General features: G+C 42.3%; 1 protein-coding gene across 1 annotated transcript in view; it reads right to left on the bottom strand.

Annotated features, from left to right (window-relative positions):
• Positions 1-1,917: 1,917 nt before the first annotated feature.
• The window catches only part of LOC120926667 (multidrug and toxin extrusion protein 2-like), a 117,961-nt gene continuing 103,113 nt past the window's right edge, over positions 1,918-16,765 (bottom strand). Inside the window, exons 14-17 of the mRNA XM_040336792.1 lie at positions 15,611-15,743; positions 11,548-11,642; positions 9,754-9,835; positions 1,918-2,255 (exon numbers count right to left, since the gene is read on the bottom strand). Coding sequence (XP_040192726.1) covers positions 2,002-2,255; positions 9,754-9,835; positions 11,548-11,642; positions 15,611-15,743 — 564 coding nt within the window. The 3' untranslated portion in view covers positions 1,918-2,001. The remainder of the gene's footprint in view (positions 2,256-9,753; positions 9,836-11,547; positions 11,643-15,610; positions 15,744-16,765) is intronic.

Below are 16,765 nucleotides of genomic sequence, written 5' to 3'. Positions count from 1 at the left end.
ATCCTCGGACAAGAGGACGTCAGTGATTGACAGAACACTGAACACAGTGTCTGCTGGCAGACTGTCCGAGGATGAGAAAGTGAGCGCAAATACCTGTATTAGACAGGTATCTGCTCCCCCCCCCCCCTGAAAGGTGCCAAATGTGACACCGAGGGGGGGGATTCCAAAAAGTGGAAGTTCCATTTTTGGGTGGAACTCCGCTTTAAGAGAAGAAGGCCATTTCTGCATATTGAAATATCTGTAAAATCTGGGACCCTGCACATTCGTGTACAGTTATGTGCCTTTACTGGCTCACTTTCCCTACAGTGCCACTAATGCAGACAAGTATGAGTTTATGTGATTTACTAAAGGCATATAGGTTTTACGCTCTGCAAGGGAAATTCCACTTTCCAAAGGAAAGATGAATGCAGCAATGTTCAGAGACATCCTTGCTGAAAACCTGCTCCTGAGCGCTCTGGAGCTCAGATTGGGGTAAAGGTTCATCTTCCAACAGGACAATGACCCTAAGCACACAGCCAAAATAACAAAGCGTGGCTACGGGAAACTCTGTGAATGTCATTGAGTGGCCCAACCAGAGCCCAGACTTGAACCCAATCTGAAAATGGCTATATATCGACGCTCCCATTCAGCCTGATAGAGATTTATAGGTCCTGCAAAAAAGAATGGGAGAAACTGACCAAAAATAGGTGTACCAAGCTTGTAGCATCATACTCAAAATGACTCGAGGCTGTAATTGGTGTCAAACGTGCTTCACTAAAGTATTAAGCAAAGGCTGTGAATACTAATGTACATGTGTTTTTTATTTTTATATAAATTTACAAAGATTTCAAACAAACTTCTTTCACGTTGCTATTATGGGGTATTGTTTGAAGAATTTGTACGAAAATAATGAATTTAAGTAATTTTGGAATAAGGCTGTAACATAACAAAATGTAGAAAAAGTGAAGCGCTGTCAATACTTTCTGGATGCACTGTACATACTGACCACCTAGGCACGTGGTTGTCCACGCAAGTTTGACAAGATCTGGTCTCCCCGGCTCTAATTGCAATCTACCACCACACCCATCCAGTGATATCCCCTGTGGCATTTTCCTACTTCAATGAGGTAAAATGCTGCAATGTATGAGGAATGATGTGACAGTGAAGCACGAGACAGGAACACATTTTAGTATTACGTTTTATTGGTCACAATAAAAGCACTACAGTGAACTCTGATTGGACCTTCTTTTACAAATGTTTTACTTTATTACACATTTCCTAAAAAATAAATAAAAAAAAATGTACTTTGGGTATGTGTTGCATCATTTGGGAGCTTATGCATTTGCAAAGCAATGGCAGGTAAGAATATCCAAACAGTGGATTCATCTGACTGCATGACCACCCACCTCTCCATTTTCAGCTAGTATATTAGGAATGGCCAGCATAATTTTGTTGTGAATTGTTGGATCTTGCGGCCAGTTCTTCACCAGATAGGTGATACTGGTTGTGTATTTTGTGAATTCTATTTTAATAGAAGATGGGTATCCATTTTTTTTTTTATATAATAGCTGTTAATGATAATCTCATCACTCCATAAAAGAACAAATTATCATTGCTTGTCTAGAAGTGATTTGTTGATCTTTGTTCTTGGCATGAGCCCAGACATAAACAGCCAAATTCATAGCTATACTACCCTCATAGATTACGAGTATAAGGGTATGTAAAAAAAACTTTTAGTGATCAGATGAATTACCAACAAACAATGCATTGAATAATAGTGAAAGTGAAGCATTTAGTTTCACAATTGTTTCTTTTACATATTATTTGATATGAGAATTATTTTTGAAAGTGCAATTGCATAGATTTCATACATTCAGAAACGGCTAAATGTTGATTCTATGCACTACCCCTCTAAAACATCCAATAAATAATGTACTTTTGTTATGTATTTTTGGTTAGGGGATTGCAATGGTCTGTAATGGGAAAATTGTCTTGGAAACATGGCACACTTGTTTACGTATGCTAATCGAGGCTCATTAGATCCTGTGTTACCTTTTTAGTAGTAACTAGTTTAATAGCGATACCAATCATTAGTAAGCTAATGCATAGAAGCAATGCTAGTCCCCTTCGGACAATCAGCTGTTTAGTGGAGAGGATTTCACCTACAACATTAGTTGTTTCCATTGGTAGATCATCTTTTAACTCCAGTTGCTTTGTATGATCTTCTCCAGGGGTCAGAGAGGCAATAAAGCTGGAATCAGACATTGTTGTGCCCCCTGTAATACAGCAGAGATATAAAAGTATTAACATCATTATCAGTGGTGGCATATTTGAGGGGGGGGGGGGTGTGGCAAACAATACACCCACAGCCAGAACAAACCCCACCCCCAGTCGGGTCACCTGCTACAAAATAACAGTAAATGGACCTTTCCCATCAGCATTCGCCTCTGAATGCTGATGTGAAACCACCTAACACTTTTTCTTTAACCACTTAAGGACCAGAAAAATGTCCTCCTAATGACCAGGTCATTTTTTGCGATACGGCACTGCGTCCTTTTAACTGACAATTGTGCGGTCATGCGACGCTGCACCCAAACAAAATTGACGTCCTTTATTTCCCACAAAAAAGAAATGGATTCCCCTAAGTGGACTTTAAGGCATAGATCTAGAAAAATATGTAGAATGCACAGTGTTGTAATGAAAAAATATTTTTCTCTCATCGTCCATGGATGGACACAGTTTTCTTAAATATTGACTTGTGGGTTATGTTTCCATTCTATAGGAGAGGACTAGGCAGAACATGTTAGATATTTAAATACATGTTACATTAACAAAGTTGAACAGCCCCGCCCAGGGGGCGGTCCCTTCAGACATAACCCTCCACCCTGCAGTCAGCAGCTCAGTTTTTTTTCTGCCTTGTAGAGGAGTAGGACCTGGCTCGCTTTGGACTTCAGCGTCCTGAAGAAATCTTTATTATTTTATTTATTTTATGATTTTATTTTTGAGAATCTTCTATCAACTGCCAGCTGGGTGACAAGCTGGATAATATTGATCCTTGTAGTCCCCCCAGTCCCGCCATCAAGCGTGAGCCGGCCTTAGCTACGTGATGGGTCGGCCACGACATACCCCATGGCTTCAGGGGTGGCCGGTGAGCTATATGTTCCAGGGTTCACATATGACTGGGCTGCTTGCTGTCTCAGTCACAGTGGACCGGGCCGACAGCTACTCCGTACTACTTGGTTGAAGGTCTGTCAGGAATGCACCAGCAGGTCCTCGCAGGGACGGGTAAGTACAGTTCCTCCTGCCTCGGCAGGATGGAACAGCTGGGCATTCCGGAAGGGGGTTCTCCTGTCCTCTTCCTCTGTCACCCTTTTTCCTCCTTCCTTTGCAGGGCTCGCTGCGACTGGGGTATACCTTTGTGGGACTCCAGGTCCTGGTTATGGTCTGTGGGGGTGTCCAGGCCTGATCTCTGTGGGGGGGTAGTCTTTTTCGTGGGAAGCCTCGCTGTGTAGCGCGGGCGCCATTTTTTGTGGCCTGTGCTTATCCTTGAATTTCCCATTGGCTATTTTGCCGTGGCCGCGCTGTAACTCAGGTCTGCATTGCGGGCGGCCATTTTCTTGTGGTCCGCGCCCTTTTTTTTTCGGTGTTTCGGCGGCCATTTTGGAGTGGATTTTTGGCCTCTAGTGTTGGACTAGCTTCCTGGACAGCGCAATTCACCTCGCAGGGTTTCCTCAGACATGCTGTGTGTGAAAGGAGAGCGGGCAGCGGCGCTGAACAGATTCTGACTGGGTGGTGAGTCCCCTGGGTAACCCCCCAGTCAGTGCAGCATAGTAGGGTGGACATTTTTGTCTTGGCTACATCCCTAAGGGCTGTCAGTGGGCAACATGGAGCCAGTGGCTGACCTTTCTTCACCAAACATTCTTGAGGCGACAACCGGTACCCCTGCGCCTGCGGTTCCCATGGATACTTTGTCGGCTGTCCTTGAGTCATTTGTTGCCGGGGTGGAAGCAGCGTAAGGGGGTAAAAAGCGCCCCTCCCCCGCCATCTTCCGGGGAATGCTTTGACTCAGATTTGGGCCTGGCTGCGGCACATGACCCCGGTTCTGGACTGTCAGAGGATGCGGACCAGGACCTTCCCATTGAGGAGGATCCCTCGTCTGGGTCAGCGCAAGACAGGGTACTTGTGAGTGCACTTATCAATGCTGTGAGGGACTCTCTCAAGCTGGAGGATACAGCTGAGACGTCCACGCAGGGCTCAGTCTCTTTTGGGTCACACAAAGAGAACCGCTCTGTCAAAGTTTTTCCTTATGTGTCTTTCTTTGATAAGTTCATAGATAAGGAATGGGAACGGCCGCAGAGGTCATTTGTGGTCCCTCAGCACATAGCGGTCCGTTAGCCTTTTGAAAAAAATGGGCTTCTCCGATCGTTGACCCCCTGGTCACTCAGTTAAACAAAGTAACCATTCTCCCGGTAGAAGGGACCCCTGCGTTTAATGACCCTACTGATAGGAGATCCGAAGCTGTGAGCCGTTCCATGTTCACCATGCTGGGGTCAGCGTTGCGGCCTATCTTGGCTGCAACTTTGGTGTCTCAGACACTCACTGAATGGGCAAAGATTTTGCAACAGACAGTAGAGGAGCATCAGCTTCCTCCAGAGTGCGTAAGGCTGGCTGGCAAATTGGTGCAGGGCCTTGTGTATGTCTGTGATGCCACTCTAGATGCGGCCGCCTTGATCGCAGAGCCTCTGTATCTGCTTTGTCTCTTTTAATATATATTTTTTGTCCTTTAGGGGGCAAATCTGTGCTTGATATACTCTCTATACATTTGAATCACACATATGAGATGGAGCGGGACCCGGCGGTGCTCTGCCATCTGGCACGCGCAGCCGCCCAGGTTGACTTGTTTGGAGCACACGGGCCTCTATAGCCCTTGTCCTCCATCTTGCTCCTCCAGCGGGCATGAGCAGTCCATTGGAGAAGCTGTGCATGCCGGTGGGTTGCGCACGCCTCCTCCTATCCCGCCGTGTGGGGGTGTAGCAGAGGACAACACTGCCTCTGATATAACAATCAACACTGCTGACCATCGTCGGCTGTGCTGATTTCAAAACAGGCTTATAAATACCCTAGTTGAGCGCAGCCTTGACATCCACACCATTCAGGCTGGATGTCAGGACTGTGTGCTCTCCAAAATTGTTTGAACTTAAGGTATGTCTTTGGTTATTTACCATGCTGTTAAGATACAATACTGCCATACATTTTGACCCAATTTTTTTGATGGAATATTTTTTCATTACAACATTCTACATATTTGTCTAGATCTATGCCTTTAAAGTCCACTTGGGGGAATCCATTTATTTTTTGTAACTTATATTGGATGTGGCATTTGATCTAGTAGAACACACCCACTGAACATCCTTTTTTTTCTTGTTTTATTTCCCACAAATGGAGCATTCTTTTGGTGGTATTTGATCACCTCCTGTGGTTTTTATTTTTTGTGCTATAATTAAAAAAAAAGCAATATTTTTTACTTTTTGCTATAATAAATGTCCCCCCAAAAAAATATTAAAAAAAGTCTTCCTCAGTTTAGGCCAATTTATATTCTTCTACATATTTTTGATTTAAAAAAAAAAATCGCAATAAGCATATATTGAATGGTTGCACAAAATGTATAGCGTCTACAAAATAGGGAATAGATTTATGGCATTTTTATATATTCTTTTTTTACTAGTAACGGCGGCGATCTGAAATTTTTAGCCGGATTGTGGCAGACAGATCAGACACTTTTGACACATTTTTGGGGCCATTGACATTTATACAGCGATCAGTAAAAACTTAAAGAACCCTGCGCTATGAATTAACTAAACATAGTGCCAATATAGTGAAAGCTGCTCCCCTCAATGTATTGAACTGCAAAATTTGTAGAATGTATGTGTGTATTGATTGGGGGCGCTAAATCAATAAATGAAGTTGCACACATAAACACATATAGTGGTTAGCGCTCACTAAGTGTTAGTGATCTTAGGTGAACATTATAGTGTTTAAAAATATTTCATCATAAAACAAAGTGCATAAATTTAAAATCAAACCATTAGTCACCTGCGACTCTGAGCATGTTGCATATGTTTGAGTGTCCGTGTCCTAAACAATATATAGGCTGAACAACATGCATATTGCGCACCAGAATTAATGAACATATAGCTAACATTAAACATGGCTTTCCGAAGCATAGTGTATCCAACCATTTTAGGTTATTTCACAATAATTATTTCACTAACGTTTTATGGGATAAAGTAAAAAAACACTGGAGAGGGACCCATTCTAAAAAGGTGGTATCGCAAAATGAAACCAAATGATTATACAATTTGGATACTCTTCAACCTGCCAGCCTAAATATAGATGTAGATCTTAATTGCTTTTTAACTAATGATTGAGCCCCCCCACGTAGTGTCCAAACCAACATTTAAAACAAGTTATCTGCTTATCCATGCATAAATTGTATTTTACACAATTTTCAATGGTAGGATTGGACTAATATCTCACTTTGTCTGTCAAGGGACGATGGTGTTTTTTTCCCCCAACTATTTGTATACATATATGTTTTCTTTTTTTTTAACTAATATATATATTTTTGTTTTTTTCTAACATTTCTTTTGCCAACCATATACTGATGTTGGTTGAATTAATTTGGAATCTATATATTGTCATGTTTTGAATGAATGGATTAGCATTTAATTATGCCAGTTATTATTGTATTTTCACCTTCCCAATATTCTTGTCATTATTACATCTGTATGCTGTTTGCACAAGTTGTTAGTGGGATCACAGGACCAGTTGCGCCCGCTCATTCTGTGGCTGTACCCTTTAAATTCCATTAGATGGCACCATTTGTAATGTGCATTAGGTTCTACCAATCACATCCAATCTGGGTAAACAACAACGTAGACTGCATAGTGACTGGGATGCTTCCTGACAACGTCACAACGAAGAAGCGTACGTCGAGGCGCATCCCGGTCACGTTTTCTACTTCCGGTTTCTGTATACCATGACAGTGGAACGCACGCTGGTTCAACACAGCACGAGAGCGGGACGGCTGCTTCTCATCTCAATTTTGGTAACAGATGTGGTTACCAAATGCGGTTCCTCTAGTGCCGAGGCAGGGCACATTTTAAAGCAAGCGGCCATTTGGCTCATGTTTTAATTAAACGTAATTACGCTAGGGCCCCGCTTTTTCATTTTATTTCTGAATGACATTGCGGTGGAGTAACAATCAGATCCCAGGCTTTTCCTCTTGGTGTATACCAGTAAAAGATTGCAGATCCATAACCATACAAAGCTCCACCTGAACTTTTTAGTTAAAGGGGTCATGGTTGTCTGGTGAGTAGGTATTTCTACCCTATTCACCGAGTGTTGTTTCATAAAGCTTTGGCAGTGGTGATAGTGTAAGACCTGAGTTGCTTCACAACAAGATGTATGGACTTTTCAAACCTATCACACTTGTTCCTGATTTTGCATAATTTGTTATTTGATTCTCTGATACACTTTACAGTGTTTAAAAATATTTCATCAATAATGTTCTCGTAAGATGACTATTACTTACTGAGCACTAAATCTGTTTATGTATGCAACTTAATGGATTGTATGCAGTTTAGTTTATTAATTTAGAGCCCCCATACAGAGATCAGTGCTATAAAAATGCACTGATTAGTGTGTAAAATGTCACTGGTAGGGAAGGGGTTAACAGTAGGGGGGCAATCAAGAGGTTAAATGTGTTCCCTGCTACATCGTGAAAAATGCTCTGGAGCCCACATGGTTTTTACAACCCGAAAAACGGTCGTGTGTACGCGGCATAACTGTGTGGGGATGTGACTTACTAGAGGAGGAGCCAGATCGCTGTTCCTACTTAGTAGGAAAACACGATCTGTCTCTCCTGACAGAATGGGGATGTGTGTGTTCACACACACACACATCCCCGTTCTGGCTCTTGTGCCTGCGATCGCGCATGGCTGGCGGACATCGATACTGCGTGCATCGTGTCAACCACCGAGCAATGGCGCATTCTCCTGCTAGAGCTGTTTAAAGGGCCGACGTACAGCTATGGCGATTTGCAAGAATTTGCCGACCTGCCGCAGTATAATGACGGCGGCTGGTCGCCAAGTGGTTAAAAGAAAAAAAATGCTTTAGTGTATTTCTGTTGCACTTCCTTGTTTCTCTCAAGGCAGTGGTGCCATAGCCCTGGCTTCACAGATGTCCCCTGGTAAGGCAGTGTCACCAATGCCTTCAGAGAAATCCCTTATCTTCACTGTGTGAAATCACAGTATTCTCATACTGTGCATGTGCAACATAAAATGCATAACGTCATGAGCTTTATCTCATGCACGTACCAACAAAATGACATTAATTTGCTAGGGTCAGAAAAAATATCTCTGGAGGAACTCACAAGATCCCTAACAGATGCTGGTACTGTCTTACAATGCAGGTGCAGGATGAAGCGCATGACATCATGCACATGCGGGAGATGAAGTGCATATCATGGGAAAAAGTCCCAAGAATATAGAAGTATTATTCAGGTATACATGTTTATAGAGTGGGTGCAAACAGTATTAAATATTTTTACTGAATAAAGTCTGGAAAGCAGATTTAGTGGTTTTATGTGTCTATGTGCATGCATTTGTATGTGTACAAATATAAAAATTTGACAGGATTTTTTTTTACAAATGGATTGGTGGTATTTATATTGGTAGGGCTTTTTTTTTTGCAGCCATAGGAAACTTTTCCTGGTTGATGCCCCACCTATGTTTGGAGTGTGTGTGTGTGTATGTGTGTGTGTGTGTGTGTGTGTGTATATAGGTGTTTGGCTCCTGTTCACTACATGAGGGACCTGGACAATAGAGAGTGAGCAGGTCTTAGGCCTGATTCCCACCTATGCATTTTTAGTGCTTTTTGCATATTTGCACTACAGAACATGTTCCATGGGAAACCGTGTTAAATGGACTGTAGTGCAAATCTGCAAAATGCACTAAAAATGCATAGGTGTGAATCAGGCCTTACAGAGAGCGAGGAAGCACATCACTTATCCCTGTTGAGAAACCCATACTGCAGCATTAGAGCACATATCCAAGACCATTAAGAGACAAATATTAGCAAAGTAATTTATAAGCACTGCTGGATGTGCTACGCTGGAAGAGTTTGGAACATAGTGGTCAAATATCAATGTAGCGTGAACAACTCATCAGAGGGAACCTGCAAGTTAGTAAGTGAAAAATACTGTTATTCTGGGATCTGCCTAATGATGGTGATCCCTTTGGCCTACTTTTGGGCTTTTAAAACTTCTTTAAAACTGGATTCAATGCTCTATTTTAAGGGGATGAGATTTTTTTAGCTGCCTGGATTTAGCTTTATCAACAATGGACATACACCCTAGGTACCCAGGCATAGCCAAGCTACTAGAGTAAAATATGCTGATAGGTATCTAAAAGATACTCCCCAATCAAACCTTATACTAAGGCTGGCCATACATGGATCGTTTTTTTTTTGTTTGTTTTTTGGCCAGTCGGTGAGCTGATTGAGAAAAAGAGGATTCCACCATCTGCACAAACAAGGTAGATGGAGGAATCCTCCCCCACTGTGATATTGTATTCTGACAACAGGGACTCCTCCAATTGACTGCAGGTGCTGATCGAATGGAAGTTTTTCAACAGTTGACTTTTCTTGAGGGGGATCAGTTGTAGATGGATCTAAGTTTGTCAAGTTCAGCAGGAAATTTTGTGTTCGACTTACCATATTCAGATTTCAAAATATCATTTTTTGAACTTCTTGAGTCAGGTACTTTCACCGGTTTCACTCCAGCTCTTATTTTAGCCTAGCAAAGTAAAATCTACAGTTTGGTGCAATTAGTACACATATTAATCCATCATACAATATATTTTAAAAGAAAAGTTTGAGCCGATGCTGCATCTGCCTCCTGGTAATTGCTCAGTCCTCAGCATTCTGTGAGCAAATAGCCATGGACTATCAGTCTCCGGCTCTTTGCTCTGTACCTCCCTGGGCCGTGGAAGGGTTGGTTCAGGATCTTAGTTTATGGTTGAGAGGCTGAGCCAGGTGTCGGTCCCGGAATCTGAATGGATTCCAACCATATGGTTGGGACCTTTTCAGAGCCTGGACTGGCTCTGTGATGTCAGTCGACAATGGGCTTCAGAATGCAAAGATGAGCTGGAATGTGTGGAATGTAGTAAAATAGTGCCAACAGTTGTGACACACCACCAGGAAAAAAAATACCCCTGCATCAGTGGCATTGGTAAAGGGAAAAATGAGACTGCATCATTGTTGGTAGGGAAAAACTGCTGCTGTGTCAATGGTGGGAGTCTAGGGAGAATGAATAAGGCATTTGTGCCGGTGGGTTTGCTAAGGGGCGGATGTGTGGGCTTGCTCCCAAGCTGGACTATGTGCATCACATACACAAACACAGTGCTGCTTGGCCATGCCCCCACTTCCTGCTCACAGGATTTTATTAACAGCAGCAGGAGCCAATGGCCCTCACTGCCTCAGCAAAACCTGTGAGAGCGGAGAGAGCTGTTACAGATGAGCACAGCACTGGGTCGAGATGGGAATCAGGTAAGTATTTGGGGGGGGTAGGGGGCCGATGCATCTACCAGGACATTTTTTCACCCATTTTTCAAGCCCATTCTTAGACAGTCTCGAGGTAGAGCAGTCTTCTGACAAGGTTCAAATGTTGTGTCAGTGAAAGGGGGCAGGCCAGGGGTGTTACAGCATGGCATGGCGTTATGGGAAATGGAGTAGATGCATCAGCATGAGAGACACCCGTACTGAGAAAGAGGTGTGTACTCGGCGGGAGCAATTTTCTCTTCTGCCCACAGTAGGCTGCTTTTAGAGGGAGGAGAGAGTAGAATCCTCTCTCCAGCAGCTAGCGAGGCCCTTTGTCTTACTGTAATGACACTGCCATCACTCTTGTCAGTGAGGCAGCTGGAGAGCAGAGTGGCCACAAGATCCCAATGTGCCCCTCACTTTACATTGTAGTAACATTACACAAACCCCTTTTGCCCTTCCCCCCCAGTCCACACCGAGTATCAGCAAATTAAGGAAAATACTGTACATGTCATTGCAACTTCCTGTGTACTGAACAAAAATCTAGAAACAATCCAATCAGCCTTCTCAGCTAGGTTATGTGAAATGACCCACTATTCCCAGATGAGATGGGGAGGCTTCCAGTCTAAATCAGGAGCGCAGCATAGAGTGACAACACTGCTTTTCTATAAATGGAGTGCAATGGGTAGCTTTTGTCAACTCAGGACAGGAGTGTATTATTGGCAGGATCACAGGGGGAAAAAAACATATCTAAGGATGGGTAATATGCAATATTACTTTTTTGAGATTTAGATCATTTAAATAGTTGGTCCACATTAGGAGATTTCATTAGCTGTTGAAGCTGCAGTTGAAAACTGGAAATTATGGCAACTTCTTTAGGCAAATCTCAGGAGTGCTTTGTTCTGCATGGGCAAAGTACATGTTCACTTTAGGTCAGACTACAGTCTTTTAATGGAATGAACTCATTACCTCTTCACCAACCTTGTACCAGTTCATACAAAAGATATACGGTATATGGATGCCAGTTTGTAGCAACATTGGACAAAGCATTCCAATCCATAGACCTTGAAAGACAAAACATGCATTTGAAAAATATACAACTATTAGCACCAAATGCTATAACTGCCTTTGAAAAAAATATTTTAAATAATGTTGTATTAAGACCTCTACACACGATCAGACTTTTTGACAACAAACTTCAGACGGACCTGTTTTTGCAGACAATCCGACCGTGTGTTTGCCTTTTCATCGTACAAATGTTCGCTGTGAGAACAGACAAACTTTTTGGCAACAAATGTCCGATGGAGCAAATCTGATTGTGTGTACACAAGTCCATCGGACTAAAGTCCAAAGTACAAACATGCATGCTCAGAACCAATGCTAAAGATCAACAATAGCAGAAGTTGCCCAAAGGGTGGCGGTAAAGAGCAGAAAAAAAAACACACAGTACATCTATTACGTCACTACGTTCATGTTTGTTGGCTGAAAAAGTCCTACCGTGTGTATGCATACCAAGTTCATGGACAACGCCCTTTGGTGCAAAATCCACAGAAAAGTCTGTTGGAAGCCCGATCGTGTGTATGAGGCTTTAGAAACCTATATACCTTAGGAATAAATGATGGATTATTTAGAAATCTTCCTGCAAAATAATAGGATACTTGGTGTAGCTAGACGGTTTCGAGATACCTGTGGTGTTTTTTTTAGTCCTTATAGTCAGATATTGGTATACCTAAGCTCTTGCTGCTAACTATTGCTACATACTATTACCATGTGGGATCATTGAAGAATAACACAAGCAGGATATACAGCTGACTAGGAGTACACCACCACCCAACTGTTTTACTGGCACTATTGACATTTTTATGGAGCATTAGGACCCACCTTTGGAAACCCTTTGTTGTGTGGACATGAAGAGCAATCATTTGTAATGACTGTTGGCTCCCTGATAGATGACATGGCATATACAACTTACAACGTGTTCCTCGATACCTGACCTATTTGTCAGTGTTGTCTGTCTTGATTTTTTAATTGTGTTAATATTTTTTATTTTTGTTGTTATTATTCAAGATTGAAGTAACAAAAATGTTGGTAACTAGTCTGAGAGTCTATTTTTTCTGAGTTTAAAGGAGAGGGATCTCCATTGGTAATCAACCACTGGTAGATCTTGTTTGTGGCATAATCTAAACTGTTTTCTGGACAAGGTTTTTCTTCTTTTTTGTATAACTGTCTAATTTAAAACTAGAAATTCCACTTTATTCTTGCACCTTTCAAAACACATAACAACAATTCCAGGAAAAAAGCAGAATCTTTGTATAAAAATTGTACACAACGGAATACCAATAAACAGAATTACAATTTAACAACAAGGTAAAACATGTTTATCCAACTATTCACCTATTCCTCCATGCAAATGTAGCCCTCTTTTTTTTGGGGTGGGGGGACTTGAACCTTTGTTAAGTGGAAGAGTAGGTTTTATAATAAAGTTTCCAGTGCCTCCACCCAGGAGTTTCCAGAGCCTCTTGAAATTAAACTGAGGCAAGCTGGTGGGAGGTTTCAAATGTGGGGGTATTGCTCAGGTGTAGTTTTTACCAATGAGTTAATTCCAGCCAGAAAATACGGTTTAGGGCTTGTTGGTTCACTTTTATTTTAAGGAGAAAATAAAAAGTTCCACAAAAACAAAAGGTTACCCTAGCAGGGGTTTCCACCATCATGTCAAAGCACAAAAATAAATGATTTTAGCCTCCGAGGTCGCTCTTGCAGCCATCAGACCATTAAAAAGCACCCACTGTGCTCCTTTACCACTTGATATCTCTCTCCAAGCTCACTGTGCTCTCTTCATGGGCTCAAGTAGAGAACCTTTCGTCTTTCGGGTGGAGCTCTAAACTGCTGTCAGGCCTTAAATATAAATTGTGTGCACATCTGCACACGCACACTGCTGGTTCCTGGTAAAACCTGGACATGGGTTAAAGCAGAAGTGCCCAACCTTTTGAAGAGCGAAGGCCACTTAAGCGACTTTGGTAACCGGTCGTGGGCCACAATGGAGCGGGTGGATAGCATGTCTGTGTCTGCTCTGCTTTACTCTTTTTTTTTTTTTTTTTTGCGGATCGGATTGGAGGCAGGACACAAGTTAGTTTATGTCTGCCACTACTTAGAGGTGATTCGAGGGTCCAATTGATCTAAATGTCGGACTAACCATGTGAAAGGGGCCCAAGACCGCTTTCACACTGACGTGCTGCGGTTTGCAACACAGTGTCACTTTGGCTTTCCTGCACTTTGTCATAGACATCTATTATATTCTGCATAATAACAGAAGTCTATGGCTCAGTGCAGGTAACCCGCATGTAAACTGCTCTGCACCTGTGGATCAGTTTGAAAGCAGCCCAGTAACCACTGCAGAACAGATATGCCCATATACACACTGGGATTTTAGTAATAAACTGACCATTAATAACCATATTCTCGTCCATCCCAGAGCAGGAGGTCGCAGGAAACATCAGAGGGCTTTGAGGGCCATATTACAGGGCTCCGCGGGCCACTGGTTGGGCACCCCTGGGTTAAAGGCTTTGTCCCACTCAAGACTCTTTAAAGCTTTTGGATTTGGAGACAAATCCAGATTTGGCTACCATGCACAGGTGTACCAGATTCTGAGTGCTCCAGTTTTAGTAAATCTACCCCCTGTGTACTAATTTCACAGTGTAAATGATACCTTAGAGCAGGTTCCGCCAGAGGTTGCTAGGGGTTCCTTAACCACTTAAGGACCGCCGCACGACTACATACTTCTTACTTTGAAGAGGGCTATCTCGGTAACGGCAGCAGCTGCTGCCACAACCAAGGTATCCATCTCTTCAGGCGGCGGTCCTGTAAACGATAATGATGGTCTCAAAATGATGTCAGTAAGTGACATTTCAGGGACAGATGTAAAAAACACAGGCTGGCAACCCTGATGGGGACCCCTAGTGTCTCCGGGCCCTCGGACAGTGCCCGAATGGTCAGTCCTACCCTGATAGCAACAGATCCCATCACAGCCAATCAGTATCAGAAAACCTACATTTAGCTGAGAATGCCTGCAGCAGTAATGTGGACAGTGCAATTGCATATATGTACTTTACATAGCCCAGTGTTTCTCAACCTTTTTTCAGTCAAGGCACCCTTTAAAATGATTCACAATCTCGAGGCACCCTATTCTAAAATGTAAAAAAAACAAGTCAAATAAATTTACATTACACAGCAATATCCACCTACGTAGTACACCCAATGTCAGAGGTAATTTATTTTTCCAAATACACCTTTGCACACTGGTACTGACTAGTATTGCAATGTTTCTCCCTTCACTAATGTGACCTCATTGCTGATGTAAAGGGACAGGGGAGGTTCAAACAAGGATGCTGTGCAGATGGCCAGCATATCCTCCTTATCAACCGATGACACCATTGGTTGTTGGGATGCCGGTGGCTAAAAGGTTGAAATGGTGCACACTGAAAACCTATGGCTTTGGGTAGCTATAAGGTAGGTTTGATCCACTCTGTGGCTTGTATACAATTTTTGGGAAATTTTCAGGAATTTTGCCAAGACACCCCTGAGGAAACCTGAAGGCACCCTGGTTGAAAAAGGCTGATATAGCCAATACTGTTCCAGTATTTGATTGTTTATAGTATGCTCCCATCTTGTGGTCATCTGTTTTAATCATATGTACATTTTTGTAATTCCTCCCCTTTTGCATGATATCGTTTCCTAATTTGTGAATTCCTATAATATATTCCCGCAAGATGGACATTGGGGCTAGTAAAAGAAAATATGACACTGCAGTGCAGACATCTTTTGAATAATATTGTTCTGCTCGCATTGCTAAATGAAGAGTTCATATGTATAATGAACATTGTCTGCAGTGGTTATCTCAGGCCAGGCACAGAGGCTTCAAAAAGGCATAGGTCAATATTATTACAACAATCAAATAATAACAATTCAGTGTAGGAAGATGGAAACATTTTATATGCATATATATTCCTGTCATATATGCAGTTGGTGATCTTACCCATAACCCCAAGTTTTGTTAGAAACATCAGCGATAATCCAACTGGAATCCCAATGAGGTAATACCCCAAAACATTTGTAAAAGCACCAATTTTTTGTCTTCCTGTTCCTCTTAATATTCCACTGCAGGCTGTCTACAAAAGAATATTGAATGTTAAATATACTATATATTTAGCTTTCATAGGACCACTATGAAAATGTATGAACTACAACTAAAAATCAAGGAACACCTCTCAAAGATGATGAGTCTCCACCTGCTCAGCATTTCATGCAATACCATAAGGGGCACCTAAAAGGATTGAAAGTAAAAGTATTCTTTGCCCCAAAATTATCAAGGAGAAGGGGCGACTTTGACACTACTTCAGCGTGAAAAAGAATGGATTTTCTGCCTTGGGACACTGGTGCCAGCGGCTTGAACACTGATCTGAAGTGTTCCTGGAATCCTGAATAACAAAAACAGCACAACTTTTTTTTTCTCCCCACACAAAGAACACTAAGCTTTTCAGGGGAGATTTATACCTATACCCATGTCGGAGCTGTATCTCCACACCATCTACTCTATAACTAATGTATATCAATCAAATTGTGTGCAAGAAACATACTGGACAATTTAATGTATCTGTGTGCATATTAATAGCTGTTTTTTGGGAAGCCATGTCATCTGCTGGGGTTGGTACACTGTGTTTATCAAGTCCAAAGTCAGTACAGCCCTCTACCAAGAAATTCTAGAGCACTTCATGCTTCCCTCTGCTGACAAGCTTTATGGAGATCCTGTTTTCATTTTCCAGCAATACTACCCTCTCTGCCAAAAGTACCAATACTTGGTTTAATGATCATGGTATCACTGCTTGATTTGCCAGCAAACTCGCCTGACCTATACCCCATAGAGAATCTGTGGGGTATTTTCAAGAGGAAGATGAGATACCAGGCGCAACAAAGCAGATGAGCTGAAGGCCGCTATCAAAGCAACCTGGGCTTCCATAGTTCCTCAGCAGTGCCACAGACTCATCGCCTCCATGCCACGCCGCATTGATGCAGTAGGTCATGAACAAGGAGCCCCGACCAAGTATTGAGTGCATACTGTACATGGACATATTTTTTCAGTAAGTTAACATTTCTGCATTCAAAATCCCTTTTTTTTATTGATCTTATGTAA

This window comes from Rana temporaria, chromosome 2 (assembly GCF_905171775.1).
Source record: "Rana temporaria chromosome 2, aRanTem1.1, whole genome shotgun sequence".
NCBI lineage: Eukaryota > Metazoa > Chordata > Amphibia > Anura > Ranidae > Rana > Rana temporaria.
The sequence above is the reverse complement of the archived record's forward strand: the minus strand, read 5'-3'. Positions and strand labels throughout refer to the sequence as shown.